We start from the raw sequence: 22,348 nt of genomic DNA, 5'->3' as shown, positions 1-22,348 counted from the left end.
AACTAAGCAAAATTAACACTGGGACTGGAATACTTCACAGGTACTTGGACCCCACCTTCGGTTATCTTTTCTATTACAGTTATTTTTTAAAAAAACACAAAATCATCCCCATTAGGTTAGTGCAGTATGTCTGGAACGGTACATAATATATTCCAGAGAGAAGCTTCTAAGTGTGGATTTGACCTTGCGCAAATGTGTTTAATCCCTGTTGTTTGTTTGCATTTATAGTATTTAAACTACCACCAACAGTCATGACACTTTAGCAATATGACTTTTATGTGCAATCAGTACTAGACATCTGTTTCATCCTTTAGAGTATATAGAATCATATCCAAAAATACATTAAAAGAACATAATGGTGCAGAGTCAGGCATTCAGAAGTTTGGAAATGCCAGAATTAAAGTTCCCTGCATAATTTCTTAAACTGAGAAATAAGCAGGACTTGCTCCTGCTCCTTTAAAGCAATAACCTGCTACTTTTATGTGTTGCAGAGAAGGTTCAAGTATGCCTTTCCTTTGTAGTCTTAAATCTCTTGGGAAAGAGTTGTAATGAGGGAAAGTGGAGTCCCAAGTCTGCCCGCAGGAATTGCAGAGAGTGACAGCGTAGGCTTCAGTCGGACTCATTTGGGCATTTTTGTTAATAATACTGTGATGGCTGGAGGATTTATCAGTGAAATAAATTGTTCACCTTGTTTAATTCTTTATTTCTTTGCTGAGACTTGGGTTTTAGTAGGAGCCTAGGAGAGGATTGAAACCTCCAGTCTTCCAGGCTAAAGACTGAAAATAAGAACAGGTTTTCTTATTTTTTATAAGAAAAAATCTTTTCTTATAAAAATCTTTTCTTTTTTATATCTTTTCATCTTTTTGCTGTATTCATCTCTTAACCCTATGACAGTTCATAGCTTCAGTCAAGCAGGTAGTCTAATGCAGCGATTGAGACCGGGTTTGCTGGTGTTTCAATAGAAGTTGTTCTTTTGATGGTGTTTGTCTCCTATGTCAGGCAGAAGAGAGCTTTGCCAGCTCTGGGGTCAAAGGATATGAATTATTAGTATAATATTTTTACCATGCCTATGAGTACATTCTAGAAAAACCGTAACTAGTTTCTTTCCAATAGCTGTTGGAGCATCAGTTGTGTACTCCCATGTGCTAGGAATATAAAATGCATTCAGAGTTGAATACCTGGATTTCGGTTCTTACAGTACTCAAGATTTTTTTTTTCTTGCAAGGCCAAGCAGGAGAGAATGGCACTGCTCACGAGAGGTTCCAGCTGTGTTGTCTTAAGAGAAGCGAAAGCATTGAGTAGTGGTTCATCAGCTCCTAAACTTCACTTTGGCATGGTGTCTTAACCGTCTTTTATTGGCATGATGTGTTTAAGGAAGTATAAATGCTGGCGTAAAGATGCTGAGCGTTTCAATATACTGACTGCACTCTAGGCTGTATGAGACAGGAACTCAATCTCATTGGTATGAATGTAGGACTTGCTGATATTAAGCCTCTCACCTTGTATCTTGTCTCTGCTATAAATTCTACATTGTCATCATATAATCCCTACTTCTGAATGGCCTCTGACTGGTGAAGCAGGTAGAGTTGTATTGATGTAACTGCCTTTGTGGAATTAAAGAACACTGCTGCCTTTCGTATTGGTGGTACAATTTAATTTGGTGTTGGGTTCTAGACACTTCCCAGGTGCCACAGTAGTAGTTACTGCTAGGAGTGCTTACTCCTCCTCTTGCATGTTGATGTTATCCAAAATAACCATGCCTTTGTAATGATTACATTAATTTACAGTAACCTGGGATGTGCTGAGGCATCTTGAAGTCTTTCTCTTTTTCCCTTGTATTTTCTGTTTATCTCACTGTTCATAAGGAGAGCATATTAGTTTAGACGGAATCCTCTGTGCTGACGTGAAACTGTGAAGTTACGAGTGTATCTACAATGGAGTGCCTTATAAATGGAGCTCTTTAATTTAACCCAGGTCTTGGAAGCATCAGGGTAGTTCACCCAGGCCAGTTAGCTTTACAAAGTGCAAAATGTGTAATTGTAATGTTTGCTGGTTTCTGTGTGTCGTGTCATATAATGGAAATGTTTGCAATAAACAGGTCCCATGTGGTGACTTGTGGGGGATGATCTTCATTTTCTTGAAAATGACTAAATCACAACTTGCAGTATGCGTCTTAAGACACATGTGTCTTAAGAGCAAAGGAACATTCAAAGCAAGGTATAAAATATACGACAGCATGGCTGTTTGTCAAGGTTTAAAATACCCTTTCTTATGATCAGGTTTGGCTTTTTTTTCCCTTTTTGGCATTTGTCCTTTGCCGTGGGCTGATGAGCAGTGCTTTCGCTAGTTTGCTCTGTGGTAGTGATTTTTATATAATGTGAGGTGTATGGTTAATATTGCAACAGAGCAGTAAAAGATTTAATATTGAATGTGTCAGAGATGATGTGGCACCATTTTTGCTAACCAAAAGGGAGGTCCCTGTTTTGCCACTGGGGAAGCACTGCCAGCTAGTCCATCTAAGGAAAATAAATGGTCCTTTGAAACTCTTATGGAAAATTAATTTCTTTCAATGTAACATGTAAAGCATGCTACAGTTGGTGCCTAGCAGTGTATCTATTAAAAGATGCACTGATGGAGATGTGGATAGTGGGTATCTTGTGTCCTGCCTACCTAAAACTTGTAGTCAGCCGTGCTCTGATTTCTGATAGTGCCAGTGCTTCCCAGTTGGGACACGTAGCTTTGATTAGCTTCGTGGTCTGTGAGACGAGCATGGCATGAGCTGAGCTAAGAGGAATTGAATACGGCAGAACCTATAAGCATAAGAATAACATTTCCTAATGAAAAATAGAGCGAAAGAATATTTGAAAGAAGTCAGAAGACAACCTGTGAGAAAATTAAAATGAGAGAAAAGGGAAAACTTTGGGCTTTCGTGGTACAAGAGAAACAAAGTCTGATGGGAGTGGGGATTCAGGGAGGTTCCGGAAAGGGTCACTGTCACTCAGCAGTTTTAATAGTTGAGTGTAATTTATTTTACAGCTGCTCCCCACCAGTTTTTCCATGGTCAGTTGTTAAAAATCAAAACCTTGTTTTCATGTTATGCTTGTTTACATAAACTAGATGAATATTCGCTGAATGTGAAGTACATGTTCTGCATGACTCCATTTTTACTTCCCCCCCACGTTTTATTCTGTAGATTCCGCCAGTCTGCAAGCAAAGATCTTGGCACAGTCTGCGAGGGGATTATTCAAGGCCGTTTTTAGAGGCTTCAGAGGTAGGTATAAATTTTTTTTCTTCCTACTTGCAGGTCAGAGGAAATTCAAGCCCTTGGAGCATCTTATAGTTTAATCTGCTGTTTAAAAGCTTCAGACTATTGCACACTCCTCAAGAAGTCTTTTTGAATCTCTAGAAATGAATAATAATACAGTAACTTAGAAGAGTTCTTAAAAATGTAGGTTTTGTGTGTTGACACTTAGATTCATGTTGTCAGGCATAGAAGATACCAATGCATAGAAAGCTGTGAGTTTTCCTTGAGTATGTAGGGCTTTATTACTTCAAAATTCTGCTTAGGTTGTGGAATATCAAGAAACAGTGAAAATTTATTCTCATCATTCTGAGTGCCAGGATGTCAGGCGCTTACTCATATGAGGTCTGCTTGCCTTAACACTAATGTAAACATAAGGAAGATGCAATTTATACTGTTCATGGAATAATTATGACACATTTCAAAGTTACACACTTTGCTTGAATGAAGCTAGGAAATGTTTTTGTCTTGTTTTTTGAGCGTTTTTGTTATTAGAATCAGAACCAACTTAAGCAGCTAAAATGTTTTGAGGGTCCTTGGAACTTCAAAGCATGAAATCTACTTAGATTGGGGTTTATAATGTTTTTCTTTAATATATGAAAAGTGAAATTCTGCTTTAGGAAACCCTGAGGTGCGCTATCAAACCATATCATAAAACAGGATTCCTAAAGGGCTTTTGCATGGCTTGAACCCAGAAATTGTCAACATGTAGCAAATCTTTTAAACAAAATGCAGACTGTTTTTGAAAAGCTTTAATATGTCCATTGTTTGTGGTAGGCACTTTGAAATTGAACTTGGAGAAACACCTAGTGGTAGTGAGTTACTATTTTTTAGTATATCTGCATGCATTAATACAGAAATTTTATCTGTATGTATTTAGCAGGGAATCTTGGCCATGTGCTAAGAGAAATGAGCATTTTTTGTAAAAAAAGCAGGATCTTTTCCTAACTGCACTTGTCTATGGATTGCAGCAGGGGCTCTCAAATGGGTTAACTTTTACCTGTTGTACGGTGCCACTAGGCCATTCTCATCCTGATAGGAAAAAGTGTGAAGCGTATTTATCTCTTTATTTTGCCCCCAAGTGAAGTTACTCTTTACATACATGGAAAGAGTATTGTTGATTAAATGTGTTGCACTCTATATATTAATGTGCTTCAGTATGGTTATCCTCCAAAACTTTAATTTATTTTCTATGTTCTGCAGTCCATTTTTCAGTTCTTAGGTATCCTTTTAACTAAAATATATAAGGCTTTGTTTACCTCCTGGCTACTTGGAACATGCTCTTTACTATACTGCTGGATTTATAGTCCCTTTCTTAATATTGTTTCCTTAAGCAAGGCAAGGTTTTTAGAGAGAGGCAGTATCTTTTATTAAAGCAAGCCAATACAGTTGGAGAATGAGGGAGGGAAAACAGACCAGTAGTTCTTCTTTCTCTTGGCTTTCACATGCTTGTTTCCTGAGGCTCTTGCAAATTGACTTTTCATTTTCACACAGATCCTCCCAAGGTGGCGACTGATAGAAAAGAGAATGTGTTGGCATGGTCATGCAGGTGGAGGGCTTCACACAGATCCAAAGGAAGGGGTAAAAAATTGCTTAATTACTATTGCTTCTATTGCTTTTTAAATAAAAACTGTGAGCAGCTCTCCCCACCCCCCAAAAAAACTCCAAAGCTGATGACCCCAAGCAACAACTTGTCAAAAACTGTATTGGTAGGTATGTTAATATGTAGTGGAGTAGATACTGTAGTGGAGTAGATACTGTTTTAATCACACAATGATAACTGTGCTGAAGTGTTTCAGTTGTTTATTAAAAATGCAGTCTTGGTGTCACACACTCCTTTGAAATTGGCCTGCGTTATAGTGGATTTTTTTCATTGAAAGTATGTTCCATTGTAATTTATTGTATTTGTTATTCTTGTTTGTGACTAATATTTCCCTGTGACTTGACATTCAGGATATTAGAAAGCAGCTTGTGGATACAAGTTAGTGCATCAGTTGGTAAAATGGCACTTGAGGCAGAGAAGGGGAGATGTAATTAAACTGCATGTATTTTTAGTTGGATTTAATGTTAATTGATATATTTTTGACTCTATGTTCAGGAAGCACATCTTAAAATAATTATGATAGGTATGTAAGGAGAAGCAGTATCTTTTATTAGACCAAGTGATTACAGTTAGAAGACAAGGGAAGCTTTTGGTTGAAACAACACAGTATAAACTTGCATGATTAAATTTGCAGAATCAGAGCTTATCAGAATCAGAGTTTATTAAGTTTAATTTGCTCACTTCCTTTGCAAACTTATTTCTGATGCTTTGTGTATTTGCAGAACGATTGTGTGTGATGGTTATAACTTGTCCAATCTTGGCTGGAGTTTTCCTAAAACTAGTGAAGACCATGTTGATGACAAATTGAAATTTCAGTGCAGAATTCAGGTCTTTCTGGGCTGGTTTGCTGTGCTCAACTGTTCTCATAAGGTCTTTCCTTACAGCCTCATTTGTCAAGAAACTGAGGCGTTAAAGCTAGGTTTTCCTTTTAAATTTTGATCTGAGTTGTCCCTTCCTTGAATCCAAACCTGTTGGTGCTACAGGCAGAAGTCAGGAGACATGCTACCAAAATTTGTGCTTTGGTAGTAAGAGGGAATTTCATAACCTAAAGTACATCCAGCTTGTTTTAACAAACATCTGTGATCTTTTCTGTGTAAGGCACAGGGGGAAATCAGCAGTATTACTGGCTCTGCATGTAGCATTAACTTTAGACTGATTTTTAAGGCCCTAATTGCAACAGGTATAGGCTCTTTCAAGGATTTCCTAGGCAAAACAGATGTTACAGCTAGCAGACTATCCTTCTTTTGTGTTTAGCCAAATCATATATGTTATGGAATATAATTATTATGGGTTGTATTTCTCCTGCAAATGAGAGGAGGGTATTATCTCCTGTATTGTCACTTTGGTGATTACGCATCTGTTGGGCTTAAATATTTGTGGGGTTTTTTTCCTATTAGAATTTCTGTTTGCCTGGGTATGTTGATCAGCTGAATGTTTCCTGTTTGCTGTCCTAACTTCATTTTTCATAACTCCAGGTTAAAGGTTTTTTTGCTTATACATAGTATGAACTCACCCTCATATGATTCAATTGCAAACCCATGTCACAGACTCAGCTTTACAACTGACCTATCTTCAAAAATACCATGAGGGGCTGTTTATTCTTTCTTTAAAAAGCTATTTCCTGAAATGCAGACACTTTTCAACTGAAACTTCTTGCATGTCATGGGCAACTTCCAGGGCAAACCTGTTTAATTGTTACAGGTATTACATGTTTAAACATCATATTTTCTTTGGAGTTACTACTTTTCAAAGGTCCACAGTTTGGCAACAGTCAAAAATCTAAATTTTACAGTTTTCTCCGGTCAGAAAGGAAATGGAATGGAAGGTTCTATTTACTAAAACACTAGTAATGTTAAGGAATGGTGGATGTTCCTTAACATCAAAACTCACTGGGAATATGTTAGCCAGAAATTTTGATGCCGGTGAGTATATTTCAGTCTGCTAGGCAGTGTACATATTCCAGTGGCATTCTCTGTTCACCCAGTACTTGCAGCTATTCCTGTACAAGCCAATCCCCTGACTTTTTTACTCCAAGAAGTGGAGCTATAATGTAGTTAATATAGGACACAGTCAGTTAGGCTGTTGTCTAACTAATCTCAGCTGTTAGGGATTATGCAGGAGATAGCAGAAAGAACTAACTGTAAAATAGGTGAAATGAGTGAAGAGTGGAAAAAAAAGTGTAAAATTGTGTGCAAAAGCCAAGAGGTTCTTAGCAAAAATAGAAGGAAGGAAATAGGATGTTACAAGTGCAGTTCTTGTGCTTGTGTGTACATACACTTGTATTTGGTGCATAAAAGTACTGGCACCCAATTTACATGAGAATTCTTTTCCCCTAGGATTGTGCTTTCAGGAAAACTGCAGGTGATATACGTCAGCTATATTACACCTTTCTCTCTTCCAAAATTTTTTTGACAGCCCAGCCTGTTCATTCTAGAAACTGACTTTGGCGCTAACGTTTTAAATTGCCCTGTTTGTAGCAGATTCAGGGGATATAGAACTAAATACTAAGGGTAAACACAGAATATGAAGGGCACGGTTCTTTCATTTCACAAGTAACTAGGAGAGAAGCTTACACAACTGTTTTTTCTACGAAATAATTTTTACTTGCATCAGTGACTGATGTGCTGAATGCTGAAACTGAAAACAGTATTGTTCTTTATCACCTTTGGGTTTTTTGTGTGTGTTAGTCTTTTGTACACAGAATAGACGGAAATAAAAACTGTGGCCCGACTTGTTACTAAGCAGACATATATTACTTCCTTATGGAAAGACCGATAGTCATGATGGAGCCCTGATAATTAGCCTTCTGCTACCACTATTTCACTCAGTTGCTATTTAGTTTGCTAGCCATTGTTTGCGTTCTGTGGAGGGATGGATAGTACGAAGACAGAAGACAAAGTACTTTTTTTTTTTTTTTTTCTCAAAGTTTGGAAGGAAAACTCAGGCCCTCATCTGACATTTATTTAAGCTGATAAGGCAACTGAGAAGAATCCTAACTCCTTCCTCACCTTGGTGTTTTGCTATATGAGGATGTTCAGTTAGTCAGCTAGCGTGAGGTGACCTAGCTGGAAAATAACGTTTCTAACTGGTGGGAGCTCCCCCTCCCTTCCCAAACCACTGCAGCTGCTTCGCTCACAGCAAGCTGTATATTGTGGACTGAAACAGTCTGAATTCCTCATGCTGTAAAAAAAGAAGTAAGTTCTGTTCTCAGCCGTTCTTCATCTCCTGCTACTGAATTTGTGGGTTTATCTGACTCTCTTTACTGAGATGAAACCCTGCAACAAACACTGAAGAGTTTTCTGCCAGTTTCATAAATGGAATCAGTTCATCACGGTGTTTCGTGAGCTCCAGAGGTGCTGTGAGAAATGGTCTGGGACTGTGCAATTGAGTGCTGCAAAGAAGGGAAGACGCAGGGGAGGAAGCAAGCTGTTAGTGGTTTAGAAAATAACCTCATGCAGATGCAGGACAGCTTGTGCTAGTACAATAAAGAGGATGATACAGCTTTGCAAGTGAGTACACAGGGAGCCAGAACTGGGTCTTTTTTTCTTCATCAGCAATGACAGCTTAAATGCAAGTCAAACTACTGTTTTCTTCCATCAGGCTTCTGATAGCTCATCATCCTGGCACAGGCTTTATCCATAAAGTCACAGGGTCAGCCCAGTGAATGCTTGCCATACTCAATAATCTTGGAGATTGTGGAGAGAAATGATGGCTCTCTTTATTTCCCCTTTTTAGGTATTTTAAAAGGTCCAGAACCTAGATGGGATGGGTGGAGGGGACAGGAAGATGGTCAATGCTCATTCCTTTGCAAATAGTCTTCACTATTTGGTTGTGTATTTTAAAAACATGCTGCATTCAAATAGAAGAAAATACTTTTCTTGTTGGCTCCCTGGTGTATTAGATTTATAATACTCCTTCCATTCCTTCCATTTCTGTAGAAATAGGCCTTGGAAGAAAATACAAAACATTGCTGCCATTTAAAAGGGGGTAAAATAAATGCATCTCTTAACCTTTTTATATACCACAGAGAATCAAAAAAAGGCCTGAGTCCGTTAAACAGATGGCTCATTTTAATTCTTAATGTTGCCACTTGCATATTTAAACCATTTTCAACTCGTGTTTCTGTACAACAGTAACATTTATTTCATGGTAAACTTTGATGTAATATGTGTGCATTTTGCATCTCCTTTGATTTTTCTTCTTGTTCCTTTGCAAGGCCTTTGGCAAAGGACTGGCTGCCTTCTGACTTTTTTTCTGAACGGATTTACTTCTGTCACCATTCTAAGCCATGAAGAAAAGGAAATAGATGCCTTGTTTGCAGCCTGTGTATTTCATTCTTTTTAATAGCTTTTCTGTGCGAAGTCTGACTAGCCAATAGCAACATATAATTAGAACTGCTCTGGTTGCACTTTTGTGTTAATGTGATAACTCTTTTTTTCAACTTCCTTTTAACCTGTAAGTGGTGATCAAAGGTATTTTCCAAATGTTTGAACTGCTGTTTATGCATATCCTTGGCCCAAATGGAAAGATTCACGTATATGCTACAGCAGATACCTCCATCTCCTGAATGGGTAGGACACAATAGATAGTTTTGCATCCTCTCTTCACTTAGAAATATTCCATATATCCATATTTTAAAAGTTGTTTGAAATCTGCTTATGCAATGTAATGCTCCAATACATATGCAATTGTTGACAAAGTGCAGTATCTCTTACTCTTTGGTTTTCTTTGAAGCTATGACTAAAAACACTGAGATGAATTTTCTGGTTCTTTTAAAAGCTTACATTTATAGGATTGCTTTTCCTGGTTGCCTCAGCAATCTTACCTTTTAACAGAACTTCACTTTCTTGCTCATGCACGCTGGACCTTAACAGAGAATTTCTATTCTAGTTAGTTTTATCCTTGAAGTCGAGGAGGAAGCATTTCAAGTACACAATCTAGTGAGGGAAACGTTACAATATACTGTAAAACTCCCTCTTTCTACTGACTTCTGTAATGAAGAGTCATCTTTAAAAGGTGTGGACTAACATTTTGTTCGTGTCTGCCCCCCGCCCTTACCAAATATCGCCTGAAATGAGGAGATTAGCTGCTACTTGCTGCACTCCCTTCAGCTTTAGATAACCTTCACATCTTTCAAGTTAACCCCAGGGTAGCCACACAGTAAAATGACTTATTGATACTTGTGCTGTATGTTACTGCGTAACATAACTGCTGATATTCTTGATTGGGTAGAATGGTTTAGACTTCAGACAATATATTTGGCTTGGGAGTTCAGTGAGTATCTCAAGCCTGTATGTCAAGTGTGATACAGTCATCTATCCATCTGGAAAATAACCTGTATTTCTGTAAAATATACAACAACCAAAACCACCACCACCAAAAATTCCCAAAACAAAACCCAAACCAAAAATCCTTCTGTTTCCCAAGAAGACTTGTTAACAGAACTGTGGCCTTATTTAGAGCAGAATTTGAGGTTTGGAGAAGGAGAACCTATTTGAAGAATTCATTAAAAAATGGGTGTATCAGTTAAGCTAATGTGTGGCCATATGCATCTTCTGCCTCATGAAGCCTGATTACCCAACTCTTAAATTCTCTTAAAGGGCCATTCTCTTAAATGACATTGGAAGCTGAGTTAAGGCCACTATAACAGTTTTCTTGATAGTAGTCATAACTTCTTTGGGCACCCACTGAAGGACTAGTCTTTGGATTCCTGAAAAAAATGCCCTAAAAGTCATGGGCAGTATTTCTTGCTTCCCTGCAAAGTTTGTAAGATGACCAAAATCTGTGAAAATGGTTGTTGGAAATGCTTAAGTTTGTAGTAATGCAACAAAGTCAGCTGAGCTGAAATTTATATTTGGTTCAATTTATGTATCAGCATAAGTGTTCAGTTTCAGAGTGAGTTGCTATAATTCTAGTGATTTTTTTTTTTAAATACTGTATTCTATTGTCACTCACTGAATGTTCTCCAAACTACTTATGTTTATTGTAGACCTTTCAAATTTCCTCTTTGCCTTATATTTTTGTTACTTCATTTTTGCATTTTCCCTCCCATTGTTTCTGTGCTATGTTAAAACAGCTTTCAAAGAAGAAATACTAAGCCCTTGCATTTTGTACAGAAATCCTGAGAAGATAAAAAAGAAGGATCGGTTTATTTGTTCTGTGAAGTTTTCAGCTCTGGTGCATTGTGGCTTTCTCTCTACTCCATTTACAGCAGCTATACTTGCACTGTTGAGTACATGTGGGTTACGAACAAGTCATCTGTTTTTTAACAGCATGTTGTGGATGTAAACCTAAAAACTTACAACTTGAAATTTTAATATGCAGTCCTAGTCTCAAACATTGTGAAGTGTGTGTTGCCTATCAAATAAAATACTGAAGTGATTCAAATGTATAAAAGCCATTCTTATTTATACTGTTATTTTGCTTCCTGGGGTCTCTTCATAATGTGATGCCTTTGTTTGTTCTTTCCAATAGCTGAAAGAGATAGATGCCAAAAAGATTATCAGAGCAATGTTGTCTTATGTGTGGCCCAAAGACAGACCAGACCTGCGAGCCAGAGTAGCCATATCCCTGGGGTTTTTAGCGAGTGCAAAGGTAAGAACAGATTCTTTATTGTACTATTAGTTACTTTTCATTTGGAGCGCATACAAGTACTAAAATTCTTTTTTATTATTTAAGGGCTTTATAATCTTAAGATGTCTTTCCTGTATAAGGAGCATATAGCATTAGAAATAATAGCTTGGATTTTTTAATGGGGTATGTATGCATGTGAGATGCATCTGTGTGGTTTGGGAGATGATGATGACCGCCAGAATTTTTGTTTCCATTGCTCACATTAGTTTAGTCCAGGATTTTCCAATGCCAATTAATCATTTACATCATAAGTTATGGGAAATGTGAGTTAAAGGTTGCTTATGGATCTTCTCTTCTTGTGTGATGCTGCATCTGTCCAACAGGATTTCTTCAAGGCTGTGTGCCCATTGTGAACTCTGAACTTGAGCAGTGTGGTGGTATCTACTCACAGCTCTTTCTGTGCTATGGAAAGGAGGATTTGAACTCCAGTCTTTTCTTAATATTTCTGTGTGAGATGATGGTGTAATTTCTGTTGGTTCAGGGACTCCTCTGGTATCCTAATGTGAAAGAAGCTGTATAACTTATTTTTTTATATCAAACCATGCTTTCATTCAAATGATTTTTCTTTTGGTTATGAAATAGAGGGTTGCTCTTACCTTTACTTCATTATGTGAAAGGATCTCTCATTCTTGCCTGCAACAACATTAGTATTTATTCATTTGAAACAGGCATGCAAAAGCTTTCTGCAGACTTATAGAGGATATAATTCAAATTTAGTGCAAATCTTGTAGAAATAGTTCAGAAGAGCAAATACTAGCTTTGCGCAAAAAGCTTTTGCTTTTGTGAAAAAAATTGATTGCAAAATATTGGAAGTAAATTTTGTAAATACCATTGACATGTCTCAACTGGTTGCTTCTAAGTATGGCACTTTTTACCAAACATAAAGCTAATATTAGTATCTTGCTGGGATAAGCTAAAATAGGTACTACTTAGCAGTGAGTTTTAGCACTTAAGCTACTTGTACTAGCAACTTCTTAACATTCAGCAACATTGCCATGTTATGAAAAGAAAAAAGAAACAAATTTCAGCTATGTAGGTGTTAAAAGAAGAGTACTTGGAAAAGTGCTCATTTGTTTGAGCTGAAAAGGAAAGGCCTTTTGGTCTGCAGCTCTTTCTCATGAGCAATCTATCAGGTGCTAGCTGGTCCTGCCTTCAATAGATATTTTGGTTTGCCCTGCTGTTCAGGACTTTGCTGATAGTGCAGGTGATGACATGCATGTCCGTACAAGTAAACGTCCACCCTTGTTGTATGCCTGTGTGAAATAGACAGGAGTGCCTTCCATCACACTTTAAAACTATCTGCTCAAAATGCAGATGCATGGAGTGTTTTGCCTTGTATATTGTGCACTTGTTGTCATAAGAATATTTAGCTGGCTATATAGAATCACAGGCTCATTTAGGTTGGAAAAGACCTTTAAGATTGAGTCCAGCCGTTAACCCAGCACTGCCAAGGCCACCGCAAAACAATGTCCCTAAGTGCCACGTCAACATGTCTTTTAATGCCTCCAGGGATGATGATTCCACTGTTTCCCTGGGCAGCCTGTCCCAGTGCTTGGCCACCCTTACGGTGAAGACATTTTCCCAGTATCCCATCTAAACTTCCCCTGGTGCAGCTTGAGGCCATTTACTCTTGTCCCATGGCTTGTTCCTTGAAAGAAGAGACCAACCCCCACCTCACTACACCCCCCTTTCAGGTAGTTTTAGAAAGGTATGCTTGGGTTGTTGAGTTTTGGTGATGTAAATTAAGCAGGTGTATATGAAAATTCTTCAACTCACTTTCTTTTTAAAGCCCCTTAGTAGTAGTGCTAATAATCTGAAGGCAATTTTTAAATAAATTTTTTGTATTTTTTGATTTCTCCCTCTGGCTCTTCACTTCCCTAATTTGTAGGGTTATATAAATATGGTGGAGAATATGAATCCAGAATCTAATCCTGCATATGGCAGCATTGTACCTTGCTGTTAGGTAATCTGTTAATGTTTCAGGCAGCTTTCTGGGATGTAATGAAAACAAAATTGATGTCCAGGATGCCTGACTCTTTTGAAAAAGCTCTGTGTTTGGTATAATACAGAGCTATTATATTTCTACTGGGAGATAGAGATGCTTCCCCTGTCAGAAAAACAGACACTTAATTCCAGTTTGGGGAAGCAACTGGATGTTTGGATGTCTCTTAAGTGTTCTCTTAAATTTCCTACTCCAGATTCTGTTCAAGGCGGCCTGGAAGCCCTGATGTCCAAAGCAGATTCCCAAAAGCAGAGCAGAAAACCTGTTGAGCTTTGCCCAGACACAGAATTGTTTTGTGAGAATGCTTGTTTTGGCAAACAAGGATTTAATTGGGAAAACACATAGCAAGTTCTCTACAGAATATATAACTGACTGGAGTGAAAAAAAATTCATGGATGTCTTCTGGCTATCCTTTGCTAATGTTCTTTGCTTTGTTCTGTTTCTGTCATAACAAAGCTGTATTAGAGCTCAAACATTTTTGAATAACTGCAATTTAACAGGTTACCCATCGTCACCTGAGCTATGTCTAATCTTCTTTTGTGGGGTAAATTTTCTTAAATTGCTTCATGCTTTGCATGTGCTAAGTATGCATGTAGTTAGTGTGGCGTAACTGACGTGCAATGGTTTGTTACAGAGCTGTAGTAAGTTTGTCAGATCTTTGAGCCCTGAACATCTGCTTTTCTTTCAGAGCAAACGAAAGGTCACTTAGTCCTAGAGAAAATGAAAGACAAATTAGTTTACCTGTAGCTTGCCTGGACCATGTATAATCCTGTGTAGTTCCCTCATTATCCCATTTGGGAGCCCTTTGTTCTGATTGCTTGTGAGGTTAATTACAGTGTACTTGTAGACCACACAAGCGGTTATTTAAAGTTACTTTGCTATGCAGTTGTGGCAGCACAAGAATGCCAGCCTATCTTTCTCCTCACTGCAGTCCTGGCCTGTTTTCTTTGTTCACTATGAACTTGTCTGCATCTGAAGGATTTACATCCTTATTATGGATTTTGTCTAAAGGCTGCTTATCCTTAGGGGTTTTACCAGAGAACTATGCGATCAGGATGCTTGCTGCTAGTTACCTTTCCCAACAAGAAATACTTTCGTTAGGCTTTTGACCAATTGCTTCAGAGTTTGGTGAGGTTTTATATCACTATATTTATAAAGCGAAGTTTCCAGTTAGAAGAAAAGATCCAGATGGTGACTCTTTCAGAGTCTGTAGGCTTGCTTCAGTTTTATTGTAAGAAAACTCCAGAGGAATCATAAAGGAGAGGTAGGTTATGAAATCCTCAGCCACAGGAAGAAAATAAGGAGTTCACACCCATTTGTATTGGGCCTCCTTACCCACAAAACACAAAAAAGCTGGAAGTCATACTTCCTTCTCCTGCTGCTTGAGAAATAATTTGTCTCTTTAAATCTTCCGGTTCAGTAAAATTCAATTTCAAAACAAAAACCAGTTTGTGTGCAGCCTGTTTTTGAAGAGCCTGCAGTTACAATCTGTCTTGACTCCTTTTGTGGGGCCCAGTTGCCTGTCATTGAACAAATTATTGTGATTTTTTGTTCCTTTTTGTCTACACATAACTGCTAGTAGTATTGTTAGCCTTCAAAGTGAGCTGTTTGTATGGCTTTTTATGACTTGGAGCTGACAGGATGGAGTCTGCTCTAGGGCTAGTAAGGTCTTTTTTTCCTTGGAAGATTTGTTGTATTATGACATGCTTTAAATTTTTACCTTAAATATTTATAGCTTATCTAGACGTGTGCGATCTGAAAGATGCAACAGGAAGACAGGTGAGAGGAGTATGCAAGGCATTATCTGTGTTTTCAGACACACAGATTAGCCTGCTCAGGTTCTACATATTTGTTTTTTTCTTTTTCCACATTCCCTCTCCTATTTTTTTGTCTTTTCTACCAGGGTACATATAGTAAAAGGCTTCTTTACTTTTTAGTTTCTTCCTTTTTTCTTCTGTGGCGCAAGAAGAAAAAGTGCTCGGGTTTCTGAGAAGCTGGATTAAACATACGAATATGTCAAAATTGCTTGTCACCTCTGTCAGCCTGTAATGGTTTTTGGCCTCTTGGTCACAGAGCAAGCATGTGTTATTCATGAGCCAGAGAAGTCTTTTTCAGACTATCTGTATTTCCGCTGACTGCTAGTTCTGGTAGTTTCAGGAGAAGAAATTGTTTGGCTAAGGAGGCAAGGCACAAGTGTTGGATTGCAAATTTAGTCCACATGCGAAGATAATAATTATCTATCTGATCAGTTAAGTATGAATGTATGACTTTGAGCACTTTTTGTGGGCTTAGATGCAGTTATATAATGATGATAAACCTTAAGAAACTGTTAGCTTTTTGAGAAGTTTCATGTGAAAAGTATTTTTAGATATTTTTTTTTATTATTCTTTTTTCTCTTAGTGGAAAAAGTACATTTCAGGTCATCATTAAATTTGAAGAAGGCGTGAAGCCAGTTGCTTCTTCCCTCTTTTGGACCATGTTTCTTACCTCCTTTAGCAGCCTTACCTCCAAAAGGAATGGAGTTTTCTGTTTATATTTCCACAAATGGGGTTGATGTGTACGTTTATATTGGTCCAGAGATGAATTCAGTCATCTTCATGTCAACGTTTCTCATTGAATTATTGACAGAAGAAGAGTTCACTGTAGGCCAGTTTTATCTTGTTGGGGCTCTGCCTGTCACTAATTCATCATCTTTATTAAACAAGAAATACTGGGAAGAGCAAAATGAAAGATAAGACTGTTTGCCTTAAAAGTAGTGGAGTCCCACAGGGGAATAGAGATGATGATGCATTGTCATCTTTGAACAGTGCAATCATTTAAAAAAATGTTTAAATTCATTTAAGCATGATGCATTACAGTATAACGTGCTGTTAAATGTGGGGAATTGAGTTGGGATGACTTCATGGGTGCTGTATTTGCTTTCCAATCAATTCAGGCAAGGATAAGCTTTTAATTCAAAAGTATAAATAGAAAACGAACAAATTCATATTAAAAAGGGTCTTTTTAATGGGAATTGTTATCAAGCTTTCAGGTGTTAGGAGAAGGAGGGAAACCCATATAGATACATTGCGTAAGACAAGTTTTTTGTATGGTAGCTTTTCAAAGTGTGCCTAGGTGTGCTTAAAGCTTTTTTTTCTGTGCCAGCAAATCTAGGCTGCAAAAGAGATAGCTGTGAGTTTATGCAGGAGGCTGAAATTTTGTTTCTCTTAATGTGAACGTGATCTCATTGACTTAACAAATTGCGTAGGAAAGGCCTGTTTCTAATAATGGCCTCTCATCTCTCTTGCTATAAACTTTGTAAGATTAACCTTTTTTTTTTTTTAATTACTGGCAAGCAGACTGTCTTGATTGCTAATGAAATTTAATACCATGCTGCCTTGTTCTTATTCAAGCTTTACCCTCCAGGAGTCAGAACAACTATAACCTGAGACCAGGCTTTAAATTTCATTTAAAACTCTATTGGGTAGAATTATATTGATGTAAAAGAAGACATTTCTGCAAAATTGTAGGCTGTTACCGGTTAAATTAATTGCAAGTGGAGAACTGCAGTTTAAAGAATATCCCTCTTTTCTTTAAATGGACTTTAAAATACATCTGTAGTTCCATTTCGAAACTACCTGTAGTGTAGCATAGTCTACTGAAGAGTAAAATCCCTGCAGAGGGATTTGTGAGAGTCTGCAGCAAATCAAGACAACCTGCGTTACAATACTCTTATTTTCTACTGAGTAGTCTCTCCTAGGAAAACCTACACTTTGTCACGTTGGTCATCACTGAAACACACACGGTAGTATATTCATCTTTATTAAGAACAGAATGCCACCCAAAAATTGAGTTTCAGTAACTCTGAAGGAAAAGTAGGGGGTTTTTTTTGATTATACTGGGGAAGGGAGGGGAGGGATTTGAATTTCAGTATTGTAAAGATTCAAAATCTCTGTTAATGCTTTCTCAGTTCTCTGTGGGGCTTTATGCTTAAGGTTTAAGCATGTAATGGCAGTAACCTGTTCGTCTGCTGTGTATAATTGAAGTTATCAGACGTTATTGTATACTGCTGCTTTGATGGTATTTGTTGGCTTTCTGCAGATAAAGCTAACCTGGGGTCTTTTTTTTTTTAATGGAGACTTCCACAATTCCTGTCTATTAAAAGGGGAGCTGTTGCCCAACAGCTCTCAGGCTTGCGCTAGGCAGATTTCAGAAGAATGTATTTGAAGTAGGACCTCATATTTCAGCCGTTTTCTTTTTTTCAGTCACAAACTAACTAGTAATAATCTCACTTCGATGCTCTCAGATCTCATCTGTCTCCTCTGAGGAGGTGTCTGTATTGTACTGTATTGACAGTTTGGTAGTTTTCTTCCCCCCCCCCTCCCGCTCAGTATATTTCATAGGGGAGACAGGAGGGAAGAGAAGATGGATTCCTTCCTCATTTGCATTTAAAACTTTTGCCTAAACAATGTTTAAAAGAAATAAACAGAACAGATTCAAAAAATTAACTGAAAACTTTTTCTTTAATCCTACAGTTAAAAGAAATATTTTCAAAACTCTGGTTTCCCCGCTTTGTGGAGCACCTGTCTTCCACTACCTACAGTAATTTGTAACACTGGGAGTGTTTGCTGCTGGAACGGTTACTGCAATTACTAAAAGCCTGTGATCCAGCCTGAATTTGGGCTGAAGTTGTGAAAGACTTTACCACTTCTTTTCACTTGAGACCTAGTTTTATCCAGTTAATTTACAGTTTTTCACTGGGTTTTCAGCTTTAACAGATGTCCCCAAATACAATTGAGATCTAAGCGGGTATACAAAACATTTGGTGGAGAGAGCTGAAATATCTTTGTCAATCTGTTTTGGCTTTTTGTTTCTTCTCATGTAAAATAATTTGTCCTCTACCAACCATTTTTTTTCGGAATATCAAACACCCCCCCACTCAACTTTAAGCAGCCAGTTTGCTGTAAAATGTTTTAACATCTGCCACGATTATAAGATTGAACTGCTAAAAACTTGCGTAGCTTATTTTCAAATCTTCAGTTAGAAGTGGTTTGAGTTAATGAATTCTATTAATTGTGTTAAGTTTGACAGTAGATTTTTTTTCTTGTTGGTACAAATGAGTGATATAAAAATGGAACATGCACAAGACTTGAGAATTTTGTTTTCTGTAAGATTTTCAGTATTTTCTCATGCTACAATTGTGCAAATAAAAAAATCCTAAAATTGGTCTATTTACATATCTGGCTTTATTGCTTTTCACATGTAATGGAGACACTACTGTTCGAGAAGATGCGTTTAGGTTTTGGTGTTCTTACAAAAATACCCAGTGACGTACTATATGTTAGGTTGTGGGTATGACTTCGGTATTTTGTTTGAAAGCACATAGTGTTAAAGTGATTTGTAGTTTCTTGTAGACTGTATGGAAAGTCCTTTGTGCTGCTGTGCCAAATGCTAGGGTTAAGGTTGATACTAAGTTAATGTCTATAGTGATGTTGCAAATAGAAAGCATTATTTAAATACTAAGGCAGTATTAACAGTCAGAAGAGACAAAGGATAGGTTTAACTTTTTTTCTTTGACTTCACTGGAGCTTTAGTATATTTATATATAAATATGTAGTATATTTATATTTAGTTCAATACATCTCTATTGAACTGGCGTTAGCAATATGGGAGTGAGTTGGTCTTTTGTAGTAGTGTTTTTTCATGCTGAATATTGCCAGTATCACAAAGAACAAACAACCTGTAATGACGATATAATTTAGTAGCATTGTGGGTATGCGTCATGCAGTGTCTGCCACTTGATTCATTTCCTAGTCTTGCCATTGCTGTACTGAGTGCTCAGCCTCATTTTAAGTACCTTTGCAGTGTACAATTTGTTTAGGATAGAAACTGATATTTAAAAGGAGCTCATGAGAGAGACAAACTAACCCTGCAGTCCCAGGAGTAAAGACTTAATAGTATGGAGAATACTGTGCTTGAAATCAAGAGCCATCTCACCTGCTCTAAGTGGTTAAGAACTAAATATAACAGTAGAGCAATTTCGGAAAAAGTAGTCATGCTACATAGATGTTTTAATGCGTATGGACTAATTGGTGTTCTTATGCTTTTAGGCCATGAATATATTGGTTCCTTTCATGTTTAAATATGCAGTAGACAGCCTCAACCAGGTATCTGGAAACATACTCAGCCTCAGTGATGCACCAAATACAGTGGCAACTCTGGCAACTGCTGTTCTCATTGGCTGTAAGTGGTATTCCCAAATCCATTGACAAGCGTTGATGTTCTTCCCTAAGGGAGTAGGATAGCAGTGCTGACCTGTGCGCTGCTGAGTGTCCTGCTTGGTTGTTTCATTGTGACTTCTGTGTTGGTGTCTGTTTCCAATGTTCTGTCACCTTGCTTCTGGTATTCCAATTAAAAAATGAAATAATGCTTACAGCAGCGATTCTTGATTATAAATCCTACCCATTCTTAAAACCAGCTGCAAAAGAAACTTCTATAATGTATGTGCAATGGTTTATAAATGAAAAATAGCATAAAGTTTTGGACCAATTAAGTTTAAATTAGTTTTCAGCTAAAAATGTTGAAAACTATATATATAAAGAATGAGTCTAATTTCATGCATGAAGGGAAGTTGGAAATATAACTATTTTCATTTTGTAAACTTTTTCATCTTTTTTTTAGATGGTATCTCAAGAGCTGGGGCAGCGTTATTTAATGAAGCTAGAAATGCAGTATTTGGGAAAGTAGCTCAAAATTCAATCCGAAGGATAGCAAAGAATGTTTTTCTGCACCTTCATAACCTGGATTTGGCCTTCCATCTAAGCAGGCAAACAGGAGCTCTGTCAAAAACCATCGATAGAGGAACAAGAGGCATCAGTTTTGTTCTTAGTGCTTTAGTATTTAACCTGGGACCTACAATGTTTGAAGTGGCCCTAGTCAGTGGAATTCTGGTAAGTGGTGTTTATTCCTGAGTCGGAGTTGTCTTATTTGGGAATAATACATGGATTTTCTTCTACCAAAGTCTACTGAGTATTAATAATAATAATTGAATTTGCAGGGTGGTTGTGGAAGCAACTACTGTAAAGGAGAAAAATCTGTAATTTTCAAATAGTAGTTAAATTGGCTTATTTGAAATTATTTTCACATTTAACGCCTGTCTTCAGCTGGTAGTATTTATGTGGACAGTTTCTAATGGTTTTCTTCAGAATTGTTGAAAAAATAAAATCAGAAAAGTAAACTGCATACAAGTGTCAAATATATCAGGGTAAATACTGAGGAAACAGAATATAAATCTCCAGGAATGTTGTGTCTTGGTGTGTTGAGGGTAGAGGGAGTGATTATTAGCTCTCTTTCTAAATACTAGTCTTTTCTTATCTAGAACTTAAAAATGAAAATTATCTTTTGGAAAATAGGCTTCTCCTTCCTGCAGGTTTTAAGCTGAAAAAGCTCAATTTTAAACTTTTCTTCTAAGAATCACACTTACTGTCTTTGAAATCAGGATCTTGGGATATTTATATGCTAAAATCTAGATCTCCATTATGTAGCTTAGACTGCATTAAAAGCAAGAACCTTGTTTTCTTTACTCCCTTTCTTTTTAGAAGGACTTAATGAAATTTAAGTGTGTCAGTATGAGTTAAAACCCCTGTTGATACTGGGTTAAATTTTATAACTGTTGGAAGTTGCAAATCAAGCTGGCTGTCAGCCAACCTGCCATGATGCTTTAATTTTTCTTCTTAGGGCTTTCCTCTTCTGGTGTACCCTGAAGTAGAGAAAATACTTCATAAATTGTTTTGCAAGGCCATTTATTTCTTCTTTCGCAGTCTTCAGCTTTCTTTCAAAATCCACCCAAAAAGCATGTAAACAAATACTTATTTGTGGGAACGGCACAAACATTAGCAACATTTCTGTTTTATAATGGCAAAAATAACTTTCCATTATTATGTTATACACTAGCTCTTGATAAAAACGCTGGAGGAGATAACCTAGACCCTTCTTACTGCTTTCCTTTTCAGTTTAAGCCTGTATTTAGTTTTAAGCTTTTTCAGAGTAGGGAGTGTGTTGGGAGGGACCTTCAGAGTTCTTATCCTGGGCTAAGCTATCATAATTTTGAGGTAACAGTGAAGTTTTGAAAATTATTGTGACTTTCTTTTCTTTTAAATATTCTAGTATTACAAATGTGGTGCAGAGTTTGCTTTAGTAACTCTGGGGACACTAGGAGCCTATGCAGCATTCACAATAGGAGTTACACAGTGGAGGTAAGGCATGCCCTCAGATTCATCAGGGTGCTTGGTGTTGCCTCAGCCTGAACTCTTGACTGTATAAAACCTTCATTTTACAGGACTAAGTTTCGAATAGAAATGAACAAAGCAGATAATGATGCGGGTAATGCTGCAATTGACTCGCTACTAAATTATGAGACCGTGAAGGTAAGACCAATCTTTACTACTAGGCTCTTTGTCTTTCTTATGTCAGCCTAGGGAAAGTGAGTCATAAGATTCATCTTTTATAGGGCTACATATTTGGAGCAATAGCGTATTTTTAAAACATTATTCATTTGACAAGTACATCATGATCCTAATGGAGTAGCATGAAACTTGTTAGCAGGGCTTGGAAAAATGTATTCGCTCATGAAGAGTGAGAAGCTTCATGACTGAATCCCTTTGGCCATCAGTTTCTGCAGCGTGTAAACTCAGAGTCTTGAAGAAGCTTCTCTTGTTTGCAGAATTGCCTTCTGAATGTCAGCCTGCCCCACGTTGTCTTCTCCAAATGACCATGTGTACTGTTTTCATTACCTACCGCTGTTTGTAGCACTCCATTGCAGTGTTCACAT

At 37.4% G+C, this 22,348-nt stretch overlaps 1 protein-coding gene across 2 annotated transcripts in view; it reads left to right on the top strand.

Annotated features, from left to right (window-relative positions):
- ABCB7 (ATP binding cassette subfamily B member 7) overlaps positions 1-22,348 on the top strand; it is a 42,135-nt gene that overhangs the window by 4,582 nt on the left and 15,205 nt on the right. For both annotated transcript variants that reach the window (XM_040614291.1, XM_040614292.1), the window contains exons 2-8: positions 3,194-3,271; positions 4,796-4,882; positions 11,379-11,498; positions 19,629-19,761; positions 20,200-20,468; positions 21,685-21,773; positions 21,857-21,944. In XM_040614291.1, coding sequence (XP_040470225.1) covers positions 3,194-3,271; positions 4,796-4,882; positions 11,379-11,498; positions 19,629-19,761; positions 20,200-20,468; positions 21,685-21,773; positions 21,857-21,944 — 864 coding nt within the window. The remainder of the gene's footprint in view (positions 1-3,193; positions 3,272-4,795; positions 4,883-11,378; positions 11,499-19,628; positions 19,762-20,199; positions 20,469-21,684; positions 21,774-21,856; positions 21,945-22,348) is intronic.

Source organism: Falco naumanni, chromosome 14 (assembly GCF_017639655.2).
Source record: "Falco naumanni isolate bFalNau1 chromosome 14, bFalNau1.pat, whole genome shotgun sequence".
In the NCBI taxonomy this organism is placed as follows: Eukaryota; Metazoa; Chordata; class Aves; order Falconiformes; family Falconidae; genus Falco; species Falco naumanni.
This window is presented reverse-complemented; position numbering and strand designations above follow the sequence as displayed.